The sequence below is a fragment of the Cynocephalus volans genome, chromosome 3 (assembly GCF_027409185.1).
Source record: "Cynocephalus volans isolate mCynVol1 chromosome 3, mCynVol1.pri, whole genome shotgun sequence".
In the NCBI taxonomy this organism is placed as follows: domain Eukaryota; kingdom Metazoa; phylum Chordata; class Mammalia; order Dermoptera; family Cynocephalidae; genus Cynocephalus; species Cynocephalus volans.
In genome coordinates this window covers 67,684,950-67,708,436 of record NC_084462.1, presented here as the reverse complement: position 1 = coordinate 67,708,436, position 23,487 = coordinate 67,684,950, and the positions used below count along the sequence as shown (strand labels likewise).

The window sequence follows — 23,487 nt, the reverse complement described above, 5'->3', positions numbered from 1 at the left end:
TCTGCCAGAGAGTAAATTGGAAAAACAGCATGTTTTAGAAATAGTTGTTTTTTTTTTTTTGAAATGGTCAATGGACTTTTGAATTCTGGTACAGAGTGTTACTTGAGCCATTTTTTATTCCATAATAAAAATACTTCAAAAGTTATATTTCCTTTTGAGGAACTAAAGTGCAGTCTTTGCCTGCAGTTTAGTTACTGGCTTTTGCTTTTATAGTCATAGGGAGAGATTGCGTGTATATCCTTTAGCCTATCACAAACTATTCTGTAGTATCTACGCACCTTCTCTGATTAGGAGCATATCTGGTTTCCTTGCATCTGAGAGAATTGCCCTGAAATAGAACCATAAATAAATTCCTTGTTAATGGTCACACAATGGATAATTATTTAAAGTTTCTCATTGAGATTTTGAAGATAGAATAAGAGATAGTTCATATGCTTTATAAAACCAAGTCTTCAAGGGATCAATAATATCAGAAAAACAGTGCATTGTGTAGAAGACTACAGCAGGTTTTTGCATGTTGGTGTTATGATCCCTACTTTGCCTTTGCACTAGGGAAGCAATATAAATAATTGCTTGGTGTACTAGGAAATCTTGCATCTGATTTAATTTGCTGTTATTTTTTATTTTCTAACTTGTGTTTCAGTGCAATCGACTGTTAAAGTGGTGTCCTGCCCCAGATTGCCACCATGTTGTTAAAGTCCAGTACCCTGATGCTAAGCCTGTTCGCTGCAAATGTGGGCGCCAGTTTTGGTAAAGGAATGGTTTCCTTAATTGGAATTGTGCACATAGCTTTTCTATTTCTTCTATTTATTCTTGGTAGTAAAATAGTAGAAAAAAATATTTACCTTAGGCAGAGAGATAAGTGATATTGGTTGACAACAGTGTATATTTCTTTTAAGTTAAGAATTGGGTGAAAAAATTATATTTTAAATCATTTTTGCTCTTTCATTGATGCTGTAACTTTTAGATGTATTTTTTTTATGGGGGAAAAATGCAGCTGTAATGACATTTTTCCTATATGCTCCACTGTAACTTATATGAGAGCAACCTTATAGATCTTGTGACAAGAACTCAGTTCTTTTCATTTCTGGTTGGTTGCTTATTTTGTTGAATTAGGTTTGAGATTATAACCTTTCAGATTATCTCTTAGGAAATAAATTACATGGGATTTAAAAATTTTTTTCCTTTACTCTGACAAGTTTTAATCTTCTAAGAAGAAAATGGGCAGGTAAATTTGATTAGGGATGCTTTTGAACTAAGAATTTTCCTATGGCTCCTCTTGGGCCAGCTCTTTTGGTTATTTGGACCTTTGGAGTTCTGTAGCATACTCTCCAGGCTCTGAATTTTACATTTGACTTACTAGGAAGTTTCCAATGCCACATGTTAGGGAGTCTCTTAGTCCATTTAGATTACTTAACAAGCTTTTTTTTTTTTTTTTTTTCTTTCTCCAATGTAGATAACACGAGAATTTTCTAGATTTTTGATTAACAATTAATCGTTAGGTCATTTCTCTCTTCTTGCATTTTACTATAAATAATCAAGGGAGGCCAAGCTGCATCTTCAGTGCTTTGCTTAGAAATTTCCTCAGCCAAGTATCCAGTTTTGTTGCTCACACATTATACCTTCCACAAAACAGTAGAACACAAATACAATTCAGCCAAGTTCTTTGCCACTTTGTAGCAAGGATGGCCTTTCCTCCAGTTTCCAATAACATGTTGCTCGTTTTCATCTGAGACCTTATCAGAATGGCCCTTGCTGTCCATATTTCTACCAACATTCTTTTCACACGTGTTTGGGTATTCTCTAAAATAATTGAGGCTTTCTCTGCATCTCTTCTCCTCTTTTTGAGTCCTCACCAAAATTGTCCTTAATAGTTCTTTCATGGTAATGGAGGCTTTTTTTAGCATGTACTTCCAAACTCTTCCACTCTTTCTCTACCCACTACCCAGTTCTGAATCAGCTTCCATATTTTAGCTTTTGTGAAAACAGCATGCTCACTTCTTAGTACTAGTTTTCTGTCTTTGTTCATTTACACTGCTATAACAAAATACTATACATTGGGTGGCTTATAAACCACAGAAGTTTATTTCTCACAGTTTTGGAGGCTGGGAAGTCCAAGATCAAGGCACCAGTAGATTCATTGTCTGATGAAGGCCTGCTTTCTGGTTCATAGATAGTACATTCTTGCTGTCTCCTCACATGGTGGAAAGGACAAGGGAGTTCTCTGAGGCCTCTTTTATAACCCCATTAAAAACTAATCACCACCCAAAGGCCCCACCTCCTAATGCTATCACACTGATAATTTTGTGTCACCATTGAATTGTGGGGTGGTGGGGGAGGACACAAACATTCAGACTATAACAAGAAGTTAGATGATTTTCCATTCCTTTGAGGATTTTTAGGAGTGAGAAGCCAGTCTAGCCAAGGGGCTCTAGAGCTAGCAAATAATAAATATTTTATCACTATTCCGTATTTTTTTTTCTCCAAACATCTGTTGAAGTAGACTTATACATCATAATAATAAATCTTTCTAAAGAGAGCAGGTTAATGCACAGAGATTAAATGTGTAAAATACATGCTATTTTGGTAAAGATTAAATGTGCATTATTTCAGAGTTTATCCTGTAGAGAGAGGGTGGAGTCTGATTTCATACCTACTTTCAAATGTATTTTAGTATGAAACATTTCAAACATAAAGTATAGAGAATAACTACAATGAATATGAGTACCTATGTAGCTGCAACCCGGCTTAACCAAAATTAGTATTTTGTTTTTGTTAAGAAATAAAACATGACACATATATTTGAAGCTCTTTGGGTCCCTGCTCCATCTCAGTCCCCATCTTCCTTTCCAGAAATAATCATTATCCTGACTTCATTTAAACCAATAATACTTTGTTCCTGTCTTTGGCAAAGGATTTTTTGGGCATTCCTAAATTATTTGATCAGCTAGTTGTATATTTAGAAAATATTTAGTCTTTTGCTTTATACCTCGGCTAGTACTATTTTTCTCTATAGGCCTGACTGAGGTTCATTTATATAAATTATGCAAAGATGTGACATGTTTGCTTCCCATATGTTGTTTACTGTGTATTAGTTTTAAATTATATAATTAACCTACAGACTTTACTCTTCGTTTGGTGGTGTTAAGTAAAAGATTGAATATGCACCAATGAAGCATTGGTTGAAACTTCTCAGTACATTCTGAGACATCCTAGCACCAATTATGAAACTGTCATCAAAGTGTATCTCTATGTTTATAGTCATTCTTCATTTCACACTTATTGAGTACCTGCTACATTCTAGTCCTAAAACTAAATTCTAGGTAATTTACTATAAAACTGACATGGTTCTTGCCCTTGTATTTGTCAGTCACTAGAAACTGGTTATAATACTGCGGAACTATAAAGCATGAAAGGGTTGGTTTATTTACTTACTTAAAGTAGGTAGCACTTAATTCTATTAACTATTTATGTCACTTAACAGCTTTAACTGTGGAGAAAATTGGCATGATCCTGTTAAATGTAAGGTGAGTTTGTCTGGCATTTTCATTTTACAATAATGTGAGGGAACACTTCTAAGACTTGACTGAAAATCACAGCCAATGGTTTTGTTATCTGTCCATTAGTAGTTAGAAGATTTTATTCTGCCCTTTTTATTTCAGATGATCATTGCAGGTATTCAGAGAGCATTCAGCTCCTGATTATCTTAGGATAACCATGGTAAAACCACCTCTCTTGGCAAGCTTTGTAGTTAGGGGGATAACACACCTCGTAGTTGCGCTTTTTTCAATCTCTAGCTTCCCCACTCAGCTTCAGCCAGAGAAAATCCTCCTTTGGTTGATTTTTATAAATACTCGATTTTACAACTACAGATTCCCCTTGTGTAAGAGGAAGCAAGCCTAGCGATAATCTTATTTGTTGGCTTTTACATTTAAGTTTGACTGCAGTTAAGTGCTGAAATAATTTGCTATTCTTTTTAAGTATTTTGTTGTACCCTAACAGTTGTTGTTTTCAAACAGTGGTTAAAGAAGTGGATTAAAAAGTGTGATGATGACAGTGAGACCTCCAACTGGATTGCAGCCAATACAAAGGTTGGTGTTTTTCTTCAATAATTCTTGGTAACAAAGCTGATAAAGGATAGGTGCATCAGCATTAACAAAAGCAGTAAGTTTACCTAGTTACGGGCCTTGTTTCACCTTTTTCTCCTTCAAGATTGTTTTTTCCCCAGGATACTTGTCTATTAATAATTTTCCTTTGTTTTAGTATTTGAGTTTATTTAAGAGTATTGAGGACTGTAGTGCAGTATGCACGGTGCTCTTGATTTAGTTTTCTTCTGTGGGAAAAGCATTTGTTTCCTATAGAAGAAAAAGATGGAATTTTTCAAGTCTGGGCTGCTTTTTAGTATAGAAATGTATTGTAGAGTTTACTCCATCTAGCTTGGTTCTATTAGGCTAATTTACTTTTTTGCCTAAATCCTCAGGGTTTTACTTTTTAGTAGTTATTCTTTTGGGGCGGGATTTGAGCACAGTGACTGAGCAGTGGTTAAGTTTTTGTTATGTAATTGAACTGGGCTTAACAAAACAGTTTCTTCAAATCTACTTCGTGTTAAACTTCTAAAATTTAATTCATTAAGAGATTTGACTCCTGAGAAATAGAAATTTGGGGGTGATATGGGTGTCCCTTTTTCTTTTTGGTTCTGAATTTTTTGTTTTGAAGTACATTGCTCATGATACTAGTTTCAGAATTTAATCTCTTTATTACCATGAACCACGTCCTTAGCCCCAGACAAATATCTTACAAATGCAAGTAATCTTGTGTATCCTTCTTCTCTGTCACTAAATGATAAGCAAGTATTTGAATCCCAATTGTGTACCCGGCTAGTCTCTTAATAGAAAATTATATAAGAAGGTACTTCAAAAAGTTTGTGGAAAGATTCGTATTATCTTTTAATTGTAATTTTCCACGAACTTTCTGAAGTACCCTCATACACATTCTTTAATTCAATCTTATATTTTATCCATATAGTAGGTGACTTGAGTAACGAATGATAGGGTAATTCATGGGCTATTTATTTTTAGTATTTCACATATTTCACATGTGAAGATGATGCTTTAAAAAATGCTGAATTGTTTGACCAATATTAGTTATAGCTTTGTACTGTTACCTCACTTAGTCACACGTCAATGATAAGAGTAAGGTGTGCTTAAGCGATAAAGGCCAACACACGATTTTAGGTATACATCTTACATATTTATATGTAAAACCTAAGCATACATTTCTATCTCCCAGGAGGTATTAGCAATGAAAACAATGAATCCTGTCACATAAAACAAATGCCTGAGTCTTTAAGGAATAAATGTTAGAAATTACTATTTTTGAGTGCTCTTAAAACCATCATAAACAGTATAACCCATGTCACTCAAGAAAACCTTGCTAAATATTCTTTAATGTTAGGAAGTGGTTACTTTTGTTAATTTAAAAAATTTCCCAGCCAAACTTTTTTTTTTTATTTGGAGATTTCCTCACCAGAAAAGTCCCAGGATCCTTTAAAATGCTTTGTAAAACTAGTATTTAGAATAGAGCAGTTATATTTTCAGTAAATAGTTTGGTTAAATAGTAACCTTCTTTCTACATTTAGAGAAACCCCCAAATACTCTAAGCCTTCAAGATGTTTAAAATAGAGAATATAGGCTTGGATATATTTGGCTTTGTTTAGAAGGTAGATTGCCAAGAAAGAATGGCAGTTTGTAATAACACAAATTTAGCTACTCGGTAGTTTTGAAATGAAACCTGAAGAGTTTTTCTCTTGAGAGGCTTTAGGCGCTCTTATTTACTTATCATTGTTATTAGCTCCTTAAACAGATTTGCAAATTGTCGATGGTTTCCTAACATTTGAGGGCTTAATACTAGTTGGTTAATTATAATCAAGAAATGTAGAATGAAACATTTTCTACCTGAAATATGCCTCATTGGGAAGATGTAAAATTTCTTATGAGTGATTTCAAAAATTTGCTTTAAAATATATAATAAAAAATTGTCATATTGGCTTATTTAGAATTATTATAGTTATGAGCAGTGCAGTCCATTTCACAAAGTCAAAATTGTGCAAATAATAATATAATGGATGATGCCTCCTCCCTTGTAGAGGTTACAGACATCAAATGTAAATATAGCAAGAATACGAGCTTTATGTCTTATTTATAGTTTTAGTAAAAAATAATGAGTAAGGTTGATTTTTTTTTAGATTTTTCAGAAGCCAAAAAAGGGGGGGGGTGTGTGTGCTGCAGGGCAGTGACTTTGGCTCACTAGCAACCAAGAAAATGACATGGACTTGGAAAAACAGTCTAATATAATCTCTACAGCTTAGTTGCTACTGAGTCACAAGGAAAAGAATTCAAAACAGGGATATTTGGCGGAAGAAAGTTGGGAAATTCAGTCAGTAGCCACTAAGTGAATTTACCAATAAAGGCCTGATATCTAGCTTGCCTAACTCTTGAGGCCAGATTATTTGGGTTTGGATTCTGGTTCTACCATTTGCTACCTGTCTGACCTTGGACTAGTTTTTTTATTTTATTTTTTTATTTTTTTTAATGATTTTTCTGTCCCTTAGTTTATTCACCTGACAAATGGGAATAGAAATAGCACTGCTATAAGGATTATGAGTTGATGGATATAACACACTGAGAACAGTCCATGGTATATAGGAAGTACTCAATAATTACTTGTAGATGACACTAGAATATATTACATTTACGTAAACAAAATATTTTACTTTTTATAAACTACTATTACTCTATATGTATGATTAAATGTACTTGAAATGTTTGTTTCTCAACTCCACTTAAAATAATAATAATGATAGCAGCTCATTTTTAATAGTATTTATTAAGTGTTTGACACTGTTCTAAGTACTTTACATGTATTAACCAAAATAAATACGGTATTTCAAAGTAAAGTAAATCTAGAACTGGCTTCTCCTCAATGTTAGTAATACAACCTAGTGTAGCATTGACACCAACTTTATAGTTTCTCTTCATAGGAATGTCCCAAATGCCATGTTACAATTGAGAAGGATGGCGGTTGTAATCACATGGTCTGTCGTAACCAGAACTGTAAAGCAGAGTTTTGCTGGGTGTGTCTTGGCCCTTGGGAACCACATGGATCTGCCTGGTAGGTTGGGGAAATTAAGGGAAGAATGTGTTCACATAAGTATGTGATATGTGCCACGGATTATGAATAAGGTTTCTACCTCATATACACAACCGTCTAATATGGGAGCTAAGTAAATAAATACAATGTACGATCAGTGTTCTAAGAGAGTTATATGCAAGATATCCACAAAGAGAGATTAGTTAGGCATATTTCACAGAGGAGGTAACAGTTGAGATGAACTTTAAGGCCAACTAAGAATTCATTAGTTCCAAAAGTAGTAGGAAATACATGTTGAAAAGGAGCAACATTAACAAAGGTAGAGTGATGCGAAAAACTATATGACTTTTTTCAGAGAAGACTCATGTTGTCTAATATATCTCTCTAGTCAAAAGTTGGAAACTTAGAGGTTTTTGGCAAAACGCAACCTGCAGATGTGTTTTATTTACTCTGCACCACATCATTAGATAAAAAGTCTGTCCCAAACTTTAAAAAATGGAAAATTGCCCAACAAAATCCATATTTAGCTTCTCTTTGAAACTTAGGAATTAGGCCTGCATTCCTGTTTGGTAACAATCATCCCCAACTGGGTAGCAGCCCTTTAGATGGGGCCTTTACTTTCTAGTTTGATATATTTCCCCAAGACTGAAGCTTAATGTCATTTGCATGTATCGCACGACAGCATTGTTTTTCATTTAGCAGCAATGCATACCTTTGTTCTATGCATATTTCTTATTAGTTTGGGAAAATGGAAGTTAGACTAAGGATTCTTTGAGTTTTGAGAAAAGTGAGCTAGCACGTTTCCTGATAAAAGTGAAAGTATTTGAGTGTTATGATATGTAAATGGCCCAGTTCACTTATTTGTGTCTCCTACTGGCATTTGAGTTTGTGGCCTCTACTAAGTTGTGGGGAATAGGAAAATAGTTAGAAACTAGAGTGGGGCCTAAAGTAGTTTGGATATTATCACAAGAATTTTGAGTGAGTGACATGGTTAGAGCTTTAATTTAGATGAGAAGGCTCTGTACTATATGTTTTACATTCATTATCTCATGATTCTGGCTGCTTTGCAGAGAGGGGATGGGAGAGAAGAGATTACAGGTTCAAGACAAGATGAGGAGGATCTGAACTTAGGACAGTGGCAAGTCTTCCCTTTAGTTCCTTTGGAACTTTCATTAGTTGCATTAATGAGAGGAATAGTAAGAGAGATTACTTCTCTGAAATTAATCTCAGCCAGGTGAAAATCGATTGGTTAAATGGAAATAAAGAAATTGTGCCATTGCCAGTGCCAAGGAAGTGTATAGCCAGACAGGTACTCTAGATTTTAAGAAGGTAAACTGGAAGATTAGAGTGTTCCCAGAAACTAAATTCACCATATACTTTTGTAAACAAGCCTAGTGAAGGGGAAAGAGGGTAGGGAATAAGAGTTATTGTGTTTGTGTAATGACATTTCTAATCACAACTCAGATTTTAAATGAGCTATTTTGAAACCTGAAAACCATAAACAACACTTGGATACAAAAGAATGAAGAATGGCAAGGACCAGGTGTGTCAGAATTGCTGCCTGTGTCTTGCCTTTACTATGCTGACATTGCAAGTGAATCATGCTATGCTTTCCTATTTATTTCTGAAAATGCCTCAGAATCCTCAAAATAGCATTCCAACTAGAACTGTCAGTCATCTGAGTTAGAAGTATAGATGAATTCTAAATATTTGTCTTTCTGACCTTAAAATTCTTAATAATGTTGGCAAAGTAAAGCCCAGGATGAGGGGAGTCTTATAAATATGTAAAAAATATCAAAAGGAAAGTTTTTAAGGATATATTAGATAGGAAGAAGAGGTGTTAATTGTTGACCAACTATTAGAGGCCAAGGGGAGGAGATTTGGGGGTTAGGTTAAGTAGAACAATTATTGCCGAAAGAGGACTATAATCCAAGCTAGGGGGAAATTAATAATAAATGTCCACTTGATATCTGAGTTACATCAGAAACTTGAAGATGAGATCAGTGGGCCATTGCTGGTTATTACTGAGTAATTATGGGAAATAGAGAAGTACCAAACATTGGAAGCAGATAAAACGTAATCCGGAATTTCCAAAATTTGTGATTGATTCCACAAACTTCCTGTGAACCACATAACTTAAATTTTCTCTTATGTGAAATTCCAGGATCAAATGGTATCACTAGGATGATGGATTAAGGGGTGTTTTCAAGATTTCAGCAAGGTATTTCAGTGTGGACTGAGAAGTTTGTGGCCTAGGCAATAAATTTAGATAGGGATATTTGGAATTGATTGACCATTTCTTAAGTAGAGATAATGGACTTGTGTCTTCCTTATGGAATGCTTTAAAGGCTTGCTGAAAGGTTTTGTCCTCATCTTTTTTCTTTTTTAATGTATTAAATATATACTGCTTTCCTGGTCAGTTTTTATTGATGGCTTGCTTGAACTAATATAATAATCTTACATGTATTTTGGGGTAATATCAAAGAGAGATATTGAATATATATTGACTATTAAAATTCTGAAGACTCAGTTGGGAGAGTGTGGTGCTGGTAACACCAAGGTCACTGATTTGGATCCCTGTACTAACCAGCCACAAAATAAATAAATAAAATAAAGTCCTGAAGAACTTGACCAGCTGGAACAGTGGCTCCTATTTGACAAGATTTAAATTAAATTCAAAATTACTGTAAATCTGAAAAGAGCACTTGTTAAAAGAGTCTCAGACATGACAACAGCATGTGAACAGTATACACACTGATTAAGAGCATGAGCCTCAGTTGGCAGACAGGCATAAATTTCATTCCCAGCTTTGAAACTCTGGTTATGTGACCTATGTTACTTATGCTTTCTAAGTCTAATTCTTCATCTGCTCAATGAGAATGGTAATACATATTTCATAAGGTGTTGGAGGGGGTTAAATGTGAAGGTACGTTTAAAGTACTCAGCAAGGGCATGGTATTTAGTAAGCACTCAGTAAATAGCTGCTCCCATAGTGTAGGTTCCCATAAAGAGGTATAGGAACCAGGACAAGGGAATTGCCAGTCTTACTCATCTCTACTCTGAGCTGGCTTCTCTGGGCATGTTCCTCCTTCCCCCCCCAGTTTTCAATGACTCATAAACTATAATAGCATGTAAAGCATATAGCATAGTGTCTATTACATGGTAGGCTTTCTTTGATACATAAAAGAGCAGGTAAGAAGGTGAGTAACTCTGGAAAATTGGGAATATTTGGCCTAAATAACATGACCTAGGAGATAAAATGGGTTTTTTTTCCTTCAAAAATTGAGTTAGAAGTTCAAACTACAGTCAGTAAATGGAAGTTCTAGAATGACAGTGTTTTCTAATTATAATAGGTGAGCTGATGTGGAATGGACTGCCTCAAGAGGTGGGGAATTCCCTATTACTGGATAGGGAACTGATCCACTGTTATAGAGAGGATTCAAACACTGGGTGTGGATTAGAATTGACAACACTTTCAGTTCCTTTCAGCCTCGTAATTCTATCATTGTAACAGTAGAATTCTGGGTACTTAAACATATTGGTTTATCTATTGTAAAAAAGAATGTTGGTCCTGGGTAATCTCTAAATCCCAGTTGACATTCTGTGATTTGTTCCCTTTTCATTGATTTATGACTTTATGGAATCCTCTTAATTTACTTTAAGGTACAACTGTAACCGCTATAATGAGGATGATGCAAAGGCAGCAAGAGATGCGCAGGAGGTAAGTACATTTAACACAGGATAGGAGGTGAATAGGAATGCATGTTGTATATTCACTAGGGAACAGTTGGTTAGGGAATAATTTAGCAGAAATTTTCAGTTCTGAAAGATTTGTGGAAAGACACCTCAGTAAATATTGGATATCTATTTGCATTTATATTATAAAAAAGAATCTTATCTGAAATGCTTTTTAGGAACATTTTTAAGTTTGTTTGCTTTCTTTTAATTATTTAGTCACATAGCACGATTTCAGGTTTTAGTTCAGCAGAGTCTTGGTTTCAAGATCTCCTCCCTGCCCTCTGCACCAAGCAAGGAGAATAGAAAACAGCATTTGTTAAATGGCCCTCCTGCTATTTATAGGCAATATCTCACTATTTAAAAAAAATTTTTTTTTAAACCTGATTGTTCATCAAGAAGTTCTAATGATTATAGGCAAGCTGATTTGGAATGAATTGTCTCAGGAGCTGGAAAGTTTCCTATTACTGCACAGAGAAATGACCCACTGTTACAGAAGGGATTCAAACACTTGGGGTGGATTAGATTCTACAGCTCTTTCAGTTCCTTTCAGTCTGGTCATTCTATCATAATTTTAGAACCCTGGAATTTAGTACTTCTTAACATTAATCCATTCCGTATTGAAATTATCCCGTTGTCCCAGAAGTACTCTTTTCAAATGGTTTTCCTAGCCAGGATGCAATCCAAAACATGGTTTGCACCTATTTCTTATTGTTTTACTTATTAACATTTCTTTAAAACTTATTTCTAATAAGAAATACCAAAAATACAAAAGAATGAATATATATATATATGTGTGTGTGTGTGTGTGTGTGTATGTATGTATATGTATATATATACTCTGTCATATTGTTAGAAGTACAAATTCTGTCTCTCTGTTTTAAAAGACTGGAAAATTATATTTTATAATTATAAATGAGTGTTTCACGGATACCACAATATCTGGGTAATTTTTAAGGGAAAAAAAATCTCTACAAATTCCAATGTTGATTTAAATTATATTCATTATATTACTTAAATGTGTCTAAACATAAGACCAGCTGTAAATTCTTATGCTCTTATGTGACTATACAACCAAGCCAAGAGAACTGCAACATCAGTGAAACTTGTTAACATTTATTTAATTTGGCAGATATGTCACTTGCTGAAATTAAATTACTATTGATAGTTTACTATGGGGGGAAGTTTTCAATTTATTATTACTATACTACTAAGTGTCATGTGATAAACTTGTTTTCCTGCCAGTTTTCTATATTTCAGTGATTGCAAATATTCATTCCTACAGTGTGTCATGATTTGGTTTGCCCAGAATTTATTATTGATGTACTCTCTTATCACTTATTTTTCTTATTAGCCTGTACAGCTTAAGTAATATTTGATGCCAATTTTAGCTATTAAACAAATGTGAGAACTGAAATTAAATTCTTGTCCACAGTTATAAGGAGTTCATTTAGAGGATCTAGAGTGTTTGTGTATTTTTTTCTTTAGATTATCTTCAGATACTTAAGCACACTTAAAATCTTTCAGATATTTAAAAATTTCATGGTCTGCTAAGATCAGGTCATTTGGTTTCCTCACTCCCATATGGTGGTGGTCTTTACATTCCAATTTAAGATACATCACCCTATATATTTTTTGTACAAAAGTTTTAAAGTGACACTTATGATTTTTCCAACCTCCTGTTTGGACTTGATTCTACTATTGCATTCTTTATTAGTTCAGTTTTATTTATTTATTTAATTTTGGCGGCCAACCTGTATGGAATTTGAACCTTTGACCTTGGTATTCCCAGCACCACGTCTCTCAAGTGAGCTTATTGCCAGCCTTCTGTTTTTTTGTTTGTTAGTTTCTTTATCTTAGCCTTTTCTTCCTTATGGCCTTGTGCTTCTGTTTAAGATGATCAATCTGAAGATGATCTCATGTGACTTAAGATGATCAATTACGATCATCTTTAATCCTACTGAAGAAAGAGGCCATACATTTTTCTAAAATTTTCTTCTAATTTTGATAATAATTCTCAAGTTCACAGAGAAATGTTCTTTTTCTCTTATGCTGCATTATATTTTTCCTAATTACCATGGTGGGCTTTTAGTTTTTACTAATCCTGAATGAAGAGTAGCATAGCTAGATGTAGCCAGGTATGGTATTTACCAACAGAGGAAGTATGTGAATTATTCTTGACCTCACCTTGTCTTCCTTTGGGTACAGGTAGAATCCCTTTCTGAGATCTACAAGGAGGTGGTTATTGTGCATAGCTTCTAAGCCAGTTTCTAATGTTTGATTTTAAATGCTAGAATGTCTTATTTTTCTAGTTCATATCTGTTGGACTAAACTAGAATCTTTTGATCCAGTGGGAGTACAGGGAAAGATTTCATATCACTGACTTTATTTATTTGTTTATTTAGTGAGAGCCACACCTCCCCGAATGAAGCACACCATTCATTGCATGCCCATCTGGCTTTCTCATCTTTCTCCACTTTCTCTACGCCCGTGCTCTGGGAGTTGTCTTTAAAAAGTACTGGTAGATTGGCACACAGTCCAGAAACATCTAGATAGTACTTTAAATGCCTTGGAAAGATATACCTGTGTTGTAGAAAGTTTTTGACTTAACATACTGTGCCACAGTGCCAACAGTGGTGGACATTGAATCTTCTCATCTTCTAGACTAGGAGTCAGCACACTTTTTCTGTGAAGGGCCAGATAATAAATTTTTTCAGCTTTGCACAGGCTATTTGGTCTGTTGTGACTATTCAGCTCTGCCTCTGCCCTTGTAATGCTAAAGCAGTCATATACCTAAATGAATGGGTATGACAGTGTTCTAAGTAAACTTTATTTACAAAATCAGAAGGCAGCTGGATTAAAACAGGCAACAGCTGGAGTTGCTTGCAGGCCAGAGTTTGCCTACTTCTGTTCTCAGCAGTCAGGTTTGGGGATTTGGGGGTTTTTTTGTTTTGTCTTGTTTTCAGGTAACTGATTCTATTTCTCATTCCAGAATCTGGCATTTGGTGAGAAATTTTGTCTCATTTGCAGGGACATATGAGTTTTCATCTTTTATGTTGAATTTTAGTGAAAAGCTGTTTTAGAATTATTGGTCAGATTTAATCAAGTCATCTAGCATTATATATTTCAGTATTGTAATTTAGGTCCTCCATTCCATTTTGGGAATTTGACAGGTGTTTTAGTCTGTTTCTGTTGCTTATAATAGAATACCTGAAACTGGACAATTTATAAGGAAGTGAAATTTTTTCTTACAGTTTGGAGGCTGGGAACTCCAAGGTCCAGGGAACACATCTGGTGAGGACCTTCTTGGTGGGAATTCTCTACAGCGTCCTGGGGTGACCGGGGTGTCACATGGCAAGAATCAGCTGAGCAAGAGAGCTAACCTTCTCACTTGCTCTCCTTTTAAAGCTGTCAGAACTGTGCCTGTTACTCTGCGAATGGGTCAGTCCATTCATGAGGGCACAGTCCTCACAATCTAATAACCTTTCAAATACTGTAATTGGTTTCCCACCCTCTTAATACTGTTAAAATGGGAATCATGTTTCCATTTCATGAACTTTTGGGGGACACTTTTAATCCATAGCTACAGGCTTAAAAATATTAGTGCTTTTTGGAAAGATAAAATGTGAAGCAGATTATTTTCCACATATTATCTTTTTATATTGATAATTTTCCAGTTTGTAAGCATTGGTTTGCTACCTTCCTGACTCTTGAAATAACATGGTTTGTGTTGGGTTTTTCAGGTGTTTTAGTGTTGTGTGATAGTGGGTCATGTGATTGGCTAATTATGTGGTTAAGAATTAGTGTTTCTAAGCACAAGACCAACCATAGTGTCAACTAGTGTCTGTGTTATTCGTAGCCTTTTAAAGTATGGAGGGAGGAAGAAGAGGTGAGAGTAAAAGAAAATAAATATGTGTGACAAGAAAGCCTTTGGTAGTGCTTGCATGTAACAAGCATTTATTATTCATTTTCTGAATATAGGGTACTGGAGATACCAAGACTACTTTTTAAAAAATTCATCCCCTCTAGAGATTTATAGTTTAATGGGAGAGGCCTTATGTAAATTATTTTTGCAATGTTATAATAATCACATATCTAGACTAGATATCATATTTTCTTTGGTAATATTTTGTATATTTCTAAAAGACAGACACTTAATAGAACTGTGATACCACCATTATATTTTTATATAAATATATACATATATATTTTAAAGCAGTGCTTTGTTAGTATAAACTATCTAGTGCTCAAATGTCCCCAGTTCATAAGTTTTCTTTTTAAATGGGTTTAAATCAGGATTCATACAGGTCCACAGGTTGGATTTGATTGATATCTATTAAGTCTCCTCTAATCTATAGGTCTTCCCCCCTCCTTTTTTTTCCTTGCCATTTATTTGTTGTGGAAACTAGGTCATTTGGTCCTGTAGAATTTCCCACATTATGGATTTTGCTGATTGCACTGAATTTAACAGTTCTTCTGTCCCTGTATTTCCTGAAGCTGGTGGTTAAGTCTAGAAACTTGATCAAATTCAGACTCAGTGGTTGGGGTGGAGGGCAGCAGGTGGAGAGGGACAGAGAACACTTAATTGATTACTGCATACTTTCTATTGCATTATATTAGAAGTTATATATGTCTGGATGACTATAGTTTTCTACTTAAAAATATTTCTGCTTCATCTTATTACATACAGCAGAATACTGCTATGTAGTAGAACTTTTTTGTCATTATGGGAATATTCTTCATCACCATTGTCCAATTTGGTAGCCACTAACCACGTATGACTATTGAGCACTGAGGAACTGAATTTTTTATTTTAATTAACTTAAATTTAAATAATTACATTGGCTCGTGACTGCTGTATTAGAAAGTACAGTTATAGGACATTGAAAACAGTACTAAATAACAAAAATAGGTATCTGTTCCTGACTTTAGCCTAAATTACTATACTTTTTCATCAGTTAAATATATGAGCTTTTTGATTATTAATATTTTTAATTGCTAAATCATAACTATATATACACTTATGGGGTACATGTGATTTTTTGATATATGTATATAATGTGGAATGATTATATCATGCTAATTAACATATTCATGCTAATTAACATATTCATCACCTGTCCTGCCTATTATTCTTTATGGTGAGACATTTGAAATTTACTCTTGTTATTTTGAAATATACAGTATATTATTATTGACTGTAGTCACCCCTTTTGTGCAATAGATCTCAAAACTTATTCCTCCTGTCTATCTGGAACTTTGTACCCTTTAATCAACAATTCCCCATTCCCTCTCCCAACCACCACACCTTACCCCACCCCCACCCTGCCCCCCCAGCCTCTGGTAACCATTATTCTACTGTCTGCGTCTATAGGTTCAACTTTTTTAGATCTCACATGTAAGTGAGATCATGTGGTATTTGTCTTTTTGTGCCTGTCTTATTTCACTTAGCATGGTATTCTCCAGGTTCACTCATTTGTCCCAAATGACAGAATTTCCTTATTTTTTAAGGCTGAATAGTAATCCATTGTTTATGTATATAATATTTTTTAAATCCATGGTTATAATGGTTATCTGTTGATGGACACTTAGGTTCATTCCGTGTGTTTGCTATTATAAATAATGCTGAAATGAACATGGGAGTGCAGATATCCCTTTGACATAATTGATTTCAATTCCTCTGGGTATATACCCAGGGAGAGATTACTGGATCATATGGTAGTTCTATTTTTAGTTTTTTAAGGAACCTCCATACTGTTTTCCGTAATGGCTGTACCAATTTACATTCCCACAATGTACAAGAGTTTCCTTTTCTCTGCATCCTTGCCAACACTTAACTTTCGTCTTTCTGATAAAAGCCATTCCAACAGGTGTGAAATGGTATCTCATTTTGGTTTTAATTTGATATCAGCTTTTGTGTGTAATATGTGTTATAATTATAATGTTTTATGACCTTTATTTTTCTTAATGGAACAGCGATCTAGGGCAGCCCTGCAGAGGTACCTGTTCTACTGTAATCGCTATATGAACCACATGCAGAGTCTACGCTTTGAGCACAAGTTATATGCTCAGGTGAAGCAGAAAATGGAGGAGATGCAACAGCACAACATGTCCTGGATTGAGGTGCAGTTCCTGAAGAAAGCAGTTGATGTCCTCTGCCAGTGTCGTGCCACACTCATGTACACTTATGTCTTCGCTTTCTACCTCAAAAAGAATAACCAGTCCATTATCTTTGAGGTAGGAGTAGTTCCTGGGTGGGGAGAAAGCACACCTTGTGTCATAGGACAACTGGGCTTTTCATAGATAAGATATATAGAGTTTTAAAGTTTCCTGTCTATTCAGAAAATGTGAGTAAACATAGTATTTATTAGGAAAATTTTAAAAATTTGATTTTTTTTTTTTGTCCTAAACTACATTCAAAGTGATGTGGTTTGGCCATGCAGGCTCTGGGGTCAGCCCTAGATTTTAATCTTGACTTCATCACTTTTAGCTCTGTTGATTTGGAGCAAATTACTTCACCTCTCATTTGTGTATTTTATTTAATTTATTTATTTACTTGGCAGCTGGCTGGTACAGGGATATATGAACCCTTGGCCTTAGTGTTATAACATCATGCTCTAAGCAACTGAGCCAACGGGCTAGCTCCTATTTCTCTTATTTAAAATGGGCATGTTACCTTTCTAAGACGTTATCAGGTTTAAGTGAGACATTCTATGTAAATTGCTTATATAGCACCTGGCACATTATAAGTTCTCAGTAAAAGCCTTTATTTGGGCAAAACTATGGTATTAGAAGTTAATATGCTGTTTACCATTGGTAGAGAAGTACTGACTGAAAAGGGGGCTTTTAGCAATGAAAGTTTTTCAAGTAAAATTTCATTTAAAATTCGTGCATGTTGGCTGACTGGTTAGCTCAGTATAGAGCGTGGTGCTGATAACACCTAGATCTGGTGTTTGGTCCTTGTATCGGTTTACCCCCCCGAAAAAGAATGATGCGAGACACATTGATGTCTATAGATGACTAGACAATAAGACTAGCAGATGGGAATTTAGAAGGGTACTATGTACAGAACTAGTCATAGTAGTAAAGAATAACAAAATTTTAATCTTCTATACAGTGTTCTCTTATCAGAAACAGGTGCTAGCAGATATTAGCAAAAACAGATTTCTATTTTTTCCTCAAGTTTCCCTTTGGGTTTTTAGCCAAGAGCAGCTCTCAGAACTAGAAAATTTGAAAATACTTTTTAAGTCCTTTCAAATTGTCCTCAGTAGTCTTCCAAAGATAGTGGGTGAATCTTCAGCTGTTTTAACATTTTAAAAATTGTTCTGGAAAAGAGAATAAGTTGTTAGAGATAAAAGCCACACACAGCATTAAAGGTGCTGTTAAACCATCTGAAAATTATGTCTTTTTCGTGACCGGCACTCAGCCAGTGAGTGCACCGGCCATTCCTATATAGGATCCGAACCCGCGGCGGGAGCGTCGCCGTGCTGCTAGCGCAGCACGCTACCGAGTGCGCCACGGGCTCGGCCCCCATCTGAAAATTATGGAGTCAGTGTTGAGAGCAGTTTGTAGTCAACAAAGCAGCCAAAATGGTTTATGTTTTAGCTTTATTTTGAAGTCAAAATTTACTATATATTCTTTTTGCAGAACAACCAAGCAGATCTAGAGAATGCCACAGAGGTACTTTCAGGCTACCTTGAACGAGATATTTCCCAAGATTCTCTGCAGGATATAAAGCAGAAAGTACAAGATAAGTACAGGTAAGATTATTTTTCAATAACTCTTCAGCAAACGTTTCTGCCAGTGTTGGTCTGGTATGCCTTAGTGGTGAATTTAAGTGATAGTGAATCAGTTTTATCCAGTAACTGAGCTTCTGCCATTTTTCTTGCCGATTGCTTCTGTCCATTGGGCAATGAATTGCAAATAGTAGTGGTCAAGCATAGAGGAGGAATTCAGCCATTTATCTCTCTGGCTGATTCGGTTTCTATCCATCTTTAACTCTTTAATTGCTGTGCTATGAGGAAGAAAGAGTCTAAAAAGGAAAAAATGGCCATTAGAATGAAGGGTGAGAATAAGATGTTGATCTTAACCTGGGAATCCCATATCTCATGGCTTGACAAGTGAGCTACATAATTGATTTCAATTCCTCTAGGTATATACCCAGGGAGAGATTACTGGATCATATGGTAGTTCTGTTTTTAGAGTTTTTATTAGATTTTTTATCTCTGATGGGAGATTTATTTTGTTCAAGGGGTAGACCATACTTCAAGATATGCCACCTCTTAGGCTAAAGATGCAAAATGTTTGATTTCTCAACGTGAAGTTCTTTTCCCTGACGTGTTCTCTTGGCAAATGCTAATCTTTTTAGTAGTACTAGAAAACTTTGGGAGTTTGGAAGACTTGGAGTTTAGTCCTGACTAATATTTTCACTTCCCTTAGCCAGCTTGTAACTGCTACATCATGTTTATAGTATTTTTATAGTTGACAAAGATTTTATAGATATGAAATAACCCATGAAATTACTTCTATCTGAAACTTTTTACCTATCTGTAGAACTACGGGATTGGATCATGATTTCTTAGGCTCATCAGAATTTGTAATACTTTACTGCTCTAAAATTAATTCATGACTTTCAAAAAATACTCTTTTAACATTAGGAGCAGTTTGATGTATCTGTACATCTAGACCAGAAAATGTGCCTATTAGTTGCTTGCTTCCAAGTCTGGATAAACTATAGAGGTGTCTTAAAAAAAAAAAAAAAAAGCAAATGCCTCTTTTTAAAAAATTTTTTATTGGAGGCTGACAAGTTTTTTTTCTCTTTGATTACAGATACTGTGAGAGTCGACGAAGGGTTTTGTTACAGCATGTGCATGAAGGCTATGAAAAAGATCTGTGGGAGTACATTGAGGACTGAGAATGGCCCTGCATAAAATGAACTCTGAAAACTTTACCATCTAGAGTGCTCATGCAATTAAAACAAACAAAACAAACACAAACAAGGAGGCACTAAGCCTATTCTGACACCACTGGTCTGTAGTACCAGAATTCTGTTTGTTAACGGAAAGTTTAAGTAAATTATATTGTAATAAAAAAGGTAGATAAACCATTGTACAACAGTATTCTAGGCCGCCAACAAAAGTGTGACAGACACACTAAAAGCCCTCCAACTTAACTTGTAACGTAGCTTCATTCTCAAAGCTGACTTTTTTCTTTTTCTTTTTCCTTTTCCTGAGTGTAGTACAGTTAAAATTTCAAAGTTCCTTGACACTGCTTTTCATGTCCAAACGAGCCATTTTGTTGTACTTTGGTAAAGGACCTCTTCCCCTTCCTCCCCTACACATACAAACACACCCACACACACAGACTGACTCTTTCTCTCATACCCCAGTGTCATGAATGAATGAAGATTAGTTTCTTGTAAAGAAAATTCTTGGGACTGGGAAGGGGGTAGGCAGCAAGAGGATTAAACAAACAAACCAACAAAAAACAAAAAAACTTTGTATATGACTTTTAAAACAAAAGGACAACACAGTATTTTTCAAAATTGTATATAGCGCATATGCATGGACAAAGCAAGCGTGGCACGTGTTTGCATAATGTTTAATTACAAAAAAATATTTATTCTTTAAAAATCTTCAAGATTATGTCTATTTGCTGTGCATTTTCTTTCAGTTTGCTTTATCTTTCCAGGGTTGGGGTTGGGATAAAAGGTGTGTTGGTTTAGCACCTCTGGAAGACCTAACTAGAGCTCTTTGATTTCCCTTTCCTGGGGTTACTTTGCCCTTTATGGTTTTGATATGTCTGCTGCTGGCCATGGGCCACACACCTAGAATTCCCAGCTCTTGATCAGGGACAAGGAGGTCAAGCTCTCACTAAATGCTGTGGCCTGATAAGGGCTGCAACAGGGAATTTTGTTGCTGCAGTTCATAAATGATCCTGTCCTCAACCTAGTTCCCCTCCATGGCCTCATGCCTCTACCCAAGCCCTTGTGTGCCCATGTCATGTACACAGCTGTGGACTTCCTAGGCTCCCTATCACATCCAGAGGAAGCATTTCAAAATCTCCTTTTCTGTTTTTGTTTTCCCTTAATTGCTGCTTTGAGCCTTTTAAGATTTTAGTTATGGCTCGTCTCTCTCACCCCTTCTCTACATTAGGGTGTCAGATAGAATGTTTTTGCTTTAAACATAAATAAATAGCCATTCACTTAGTCTCAGATTGTGAACTTAAAATGGTGGATACTGAAATTGCTTGTATGTGTTGCTGTGGGTTCAGTTTGAAGGAGAACACCCCTAGAAAATGATATTCCCATCTAGTGCATTTAAGTGGAAATCACTGAGTTTGCTTCTTTTCTGTTGTCAGCAGATAGGAGAATTAATAATGCATTTTAGCTGTAATGTCAGTTTTTATGAAATTTCTACTAAGAGCTATGTTAAAAGTAAAGGATGGTGGTGGTTTTATTAACTGTATACCTGTTTAGGCCCTTCTGGCTGTGGTGTTTTTCAACAGATCAGCATCCCTAAATCTGTCAGTTTTATACAGGAGTGCAGAGTAAACTAGGCAACTAGATTAAGAGGTCTAAATATTAAATAACAGTTTTGGCTGAGGACCTCTTTGTCTTCCTTTAATGTCTTGTGCCTAGGGAGTGTTTACCATTTGTGAGGCAGCTTTGTCTGCTCTTGCGTTGTACATCTTATTACTCCATTGGGAAGTAGGTTCACTTTCCTCTGGCCTTTTGCCTAAGTTAGGCTTTGCTGAATCAACCCTACTTTTCCTTTTAGAAAAGGTTGTTACATGAGATGTACTTGCAACTATTCTTTTCCCATCAAAAAATCAGTGAATGTTTGCTGAGTATATTATGCTGCTTCCTTAAGCCACTTGTCGCTTTAGGATCAACTTTACCTGTACCTTTTCTCCTTCCCTCACTTGCCACCTCAGGTGCAGATCTGAACTCAGTGTCTGCTTCCGTATTCTCTTCTCCTCCCCTTTTCCCATCATCCATTTGACTTTATTTTACTTTAAATGACTGCATCAATCTTAAAAGACATTTATCGAAACTAAGGAGATTTTTTTTAGAAAGCTTGAGTAAGTTCCTTTCCCTGGTAACTTTGAAAAGCAGCCAGAGTTGCTATATAGATGTATGTGGCTCCCTTAAAATGCTTTGTATATGTGTGGTGTTTTTAAAAAATCTTACCAGTTAACTTTGCTGTATCTAGGTTTGGGTGTCATAAATCCTCTTTATATGCTCCCCTTCAACAGGTATCCAGAAACAGTGTGTGCACTTCATAATATCAGCCCCCACCCGTTGAGGAACAGTGCTTTTTAGAGATGCTTTCTGGTTGCAGTATTGGCCTACTGCCTGTGAGGGTATTGCAGTTGTGGGTGCATTCCTTAATTTGTATGGATCAAGATGAACTGGCCTTTTCTACTTCCAAGCTTTTAACAGCTATCACCATATTTGACAGAATTCCCACAGTTAATTGCTTTCATTGTTAGTAGCTTGAGTGCCCCCAGCTGGTATAGGCAAGCCATTTTCTATGACAGTTTTCCTATTTCACCCTAGTCTTTCTATCAGAGGGCTCTATTCACAGTAAGCACCAGGGTCTCCCTGACTTCTTGAGGTTGGTTACATTGTCTTTTGAAAATTGCATGTTTCATTTGAACAATTCTTTGAGCAGCAGATGGACTTCCAATGATTTACAATAAAATTTTGATCCAAAGCTCAGGACACAAACTGCAGTGGTAAAATTGAGTAGCATATAATATCATCAGACTCTAAATTCTATGTAATTTGCTGCAACCCAGATTGTATGTGTTTTATGTGTGTTTAAATAAATATATTAAATACACATGTGTATACATACACACATGTATGACAGAGCCAAGACTGCCTGACTTGATTTGAAATGGTTGAATCTGCAGTGTAATATGTGGTTCAGCCATGATTAGGAACTGAAATTTAGTACAAGAGCGAAAAGGACTTAATGTAACAAATTCTTTTAGCTACAAATCCTGGTATAGAGCACTTGGGGGATGGGATGGGGCGGGTTGGTGAGACAATCAGATCGATAAATTGATTAAATGCTCCTAACCCTGTAATTTTGTGCATAGAGCACCCTGTGCTGTGGAAATAACTGTTCTTAGATTTTCATTGTAACTGGACTGTTCAGGTTGCCCAGAGGGAAAGAACATTCCTAATTCTAATAAAATAAACTTTTATTTTGTTATTCCATTAGTTACTATGTTTATTTTTATAGTTTAAAAAGATGAGCTATAGGTGGCTAACAGTCACCTGTATTATGTGCCTTATTCACTGTTCCTACTTAATGTAAAATGTGAACATTTGGTTCAGTTTCTTTACAGGGAACTGTGAATGAGACCATCCCCAACACTTAACTTGGTTAATGAAGCCTGTGCATTTTTTGAAAGCTTTCCAATTTCTCTGTCTCCAACATGGAATTTAGAATGCTGTTTGTGTTGTAACCATGATACATATTAGATGCTCAATAGGTCTTTGAATTTCAGTTTTTTTAAGATAAAATATTTTAAGTCATTCTCAGTTAACTTCAAAACTCCTCATCACTCCCATTTAGCTCAATCTTAGAA

General features: G+C 35.5%; 1 protein-coding gene across 1 annotated transcript in view; it reads left to right on the top strand.

Moving 5' to 3' along the window:
- ARIH1 (ariadne RBR E3 ubiquitin protein ligase 1) overlaps nt 1-23,113 on the top strand; it is a 107,600-nt gene extending 84,487 nt beyond the window's left edge. Inside the window, exons 7-14 of the mRNA XM_063089214.1 lie at nt 644-750; nt 3,485-3,527; nt 4,020-4,091; nt 7,040-7,170; nt 10,813-10,870; nt 16,861-17,121; nt 18,532-18,644; nt 19,714-23,113. Of these exons, the coding sequence (XP_062945284.1) occupies nt 644-750; nt 3,485-3,527; nt 4,020-4,091; nt 7,040-7,170; nt 10,813-10,870; nt 16,861-17,121; nt 18,532-18,644; nt 19,714-19,798 (870 nt within the window). The 3' untranslated portion in view covers nt 19,799-23,113. The remainder of the gene's footprint in view (nt 1-643; nt 751-3,484; nt 3,528-4,019; nt 4,092-7,039; nt 7,171-10,812; nt 10,871-16,860; nt 17,122-18,531; nt 18,645-19,713) is intronic.
- The last annotated feature ends 374 nt before the right edge of the window (nt 23,114-23,487 follow it).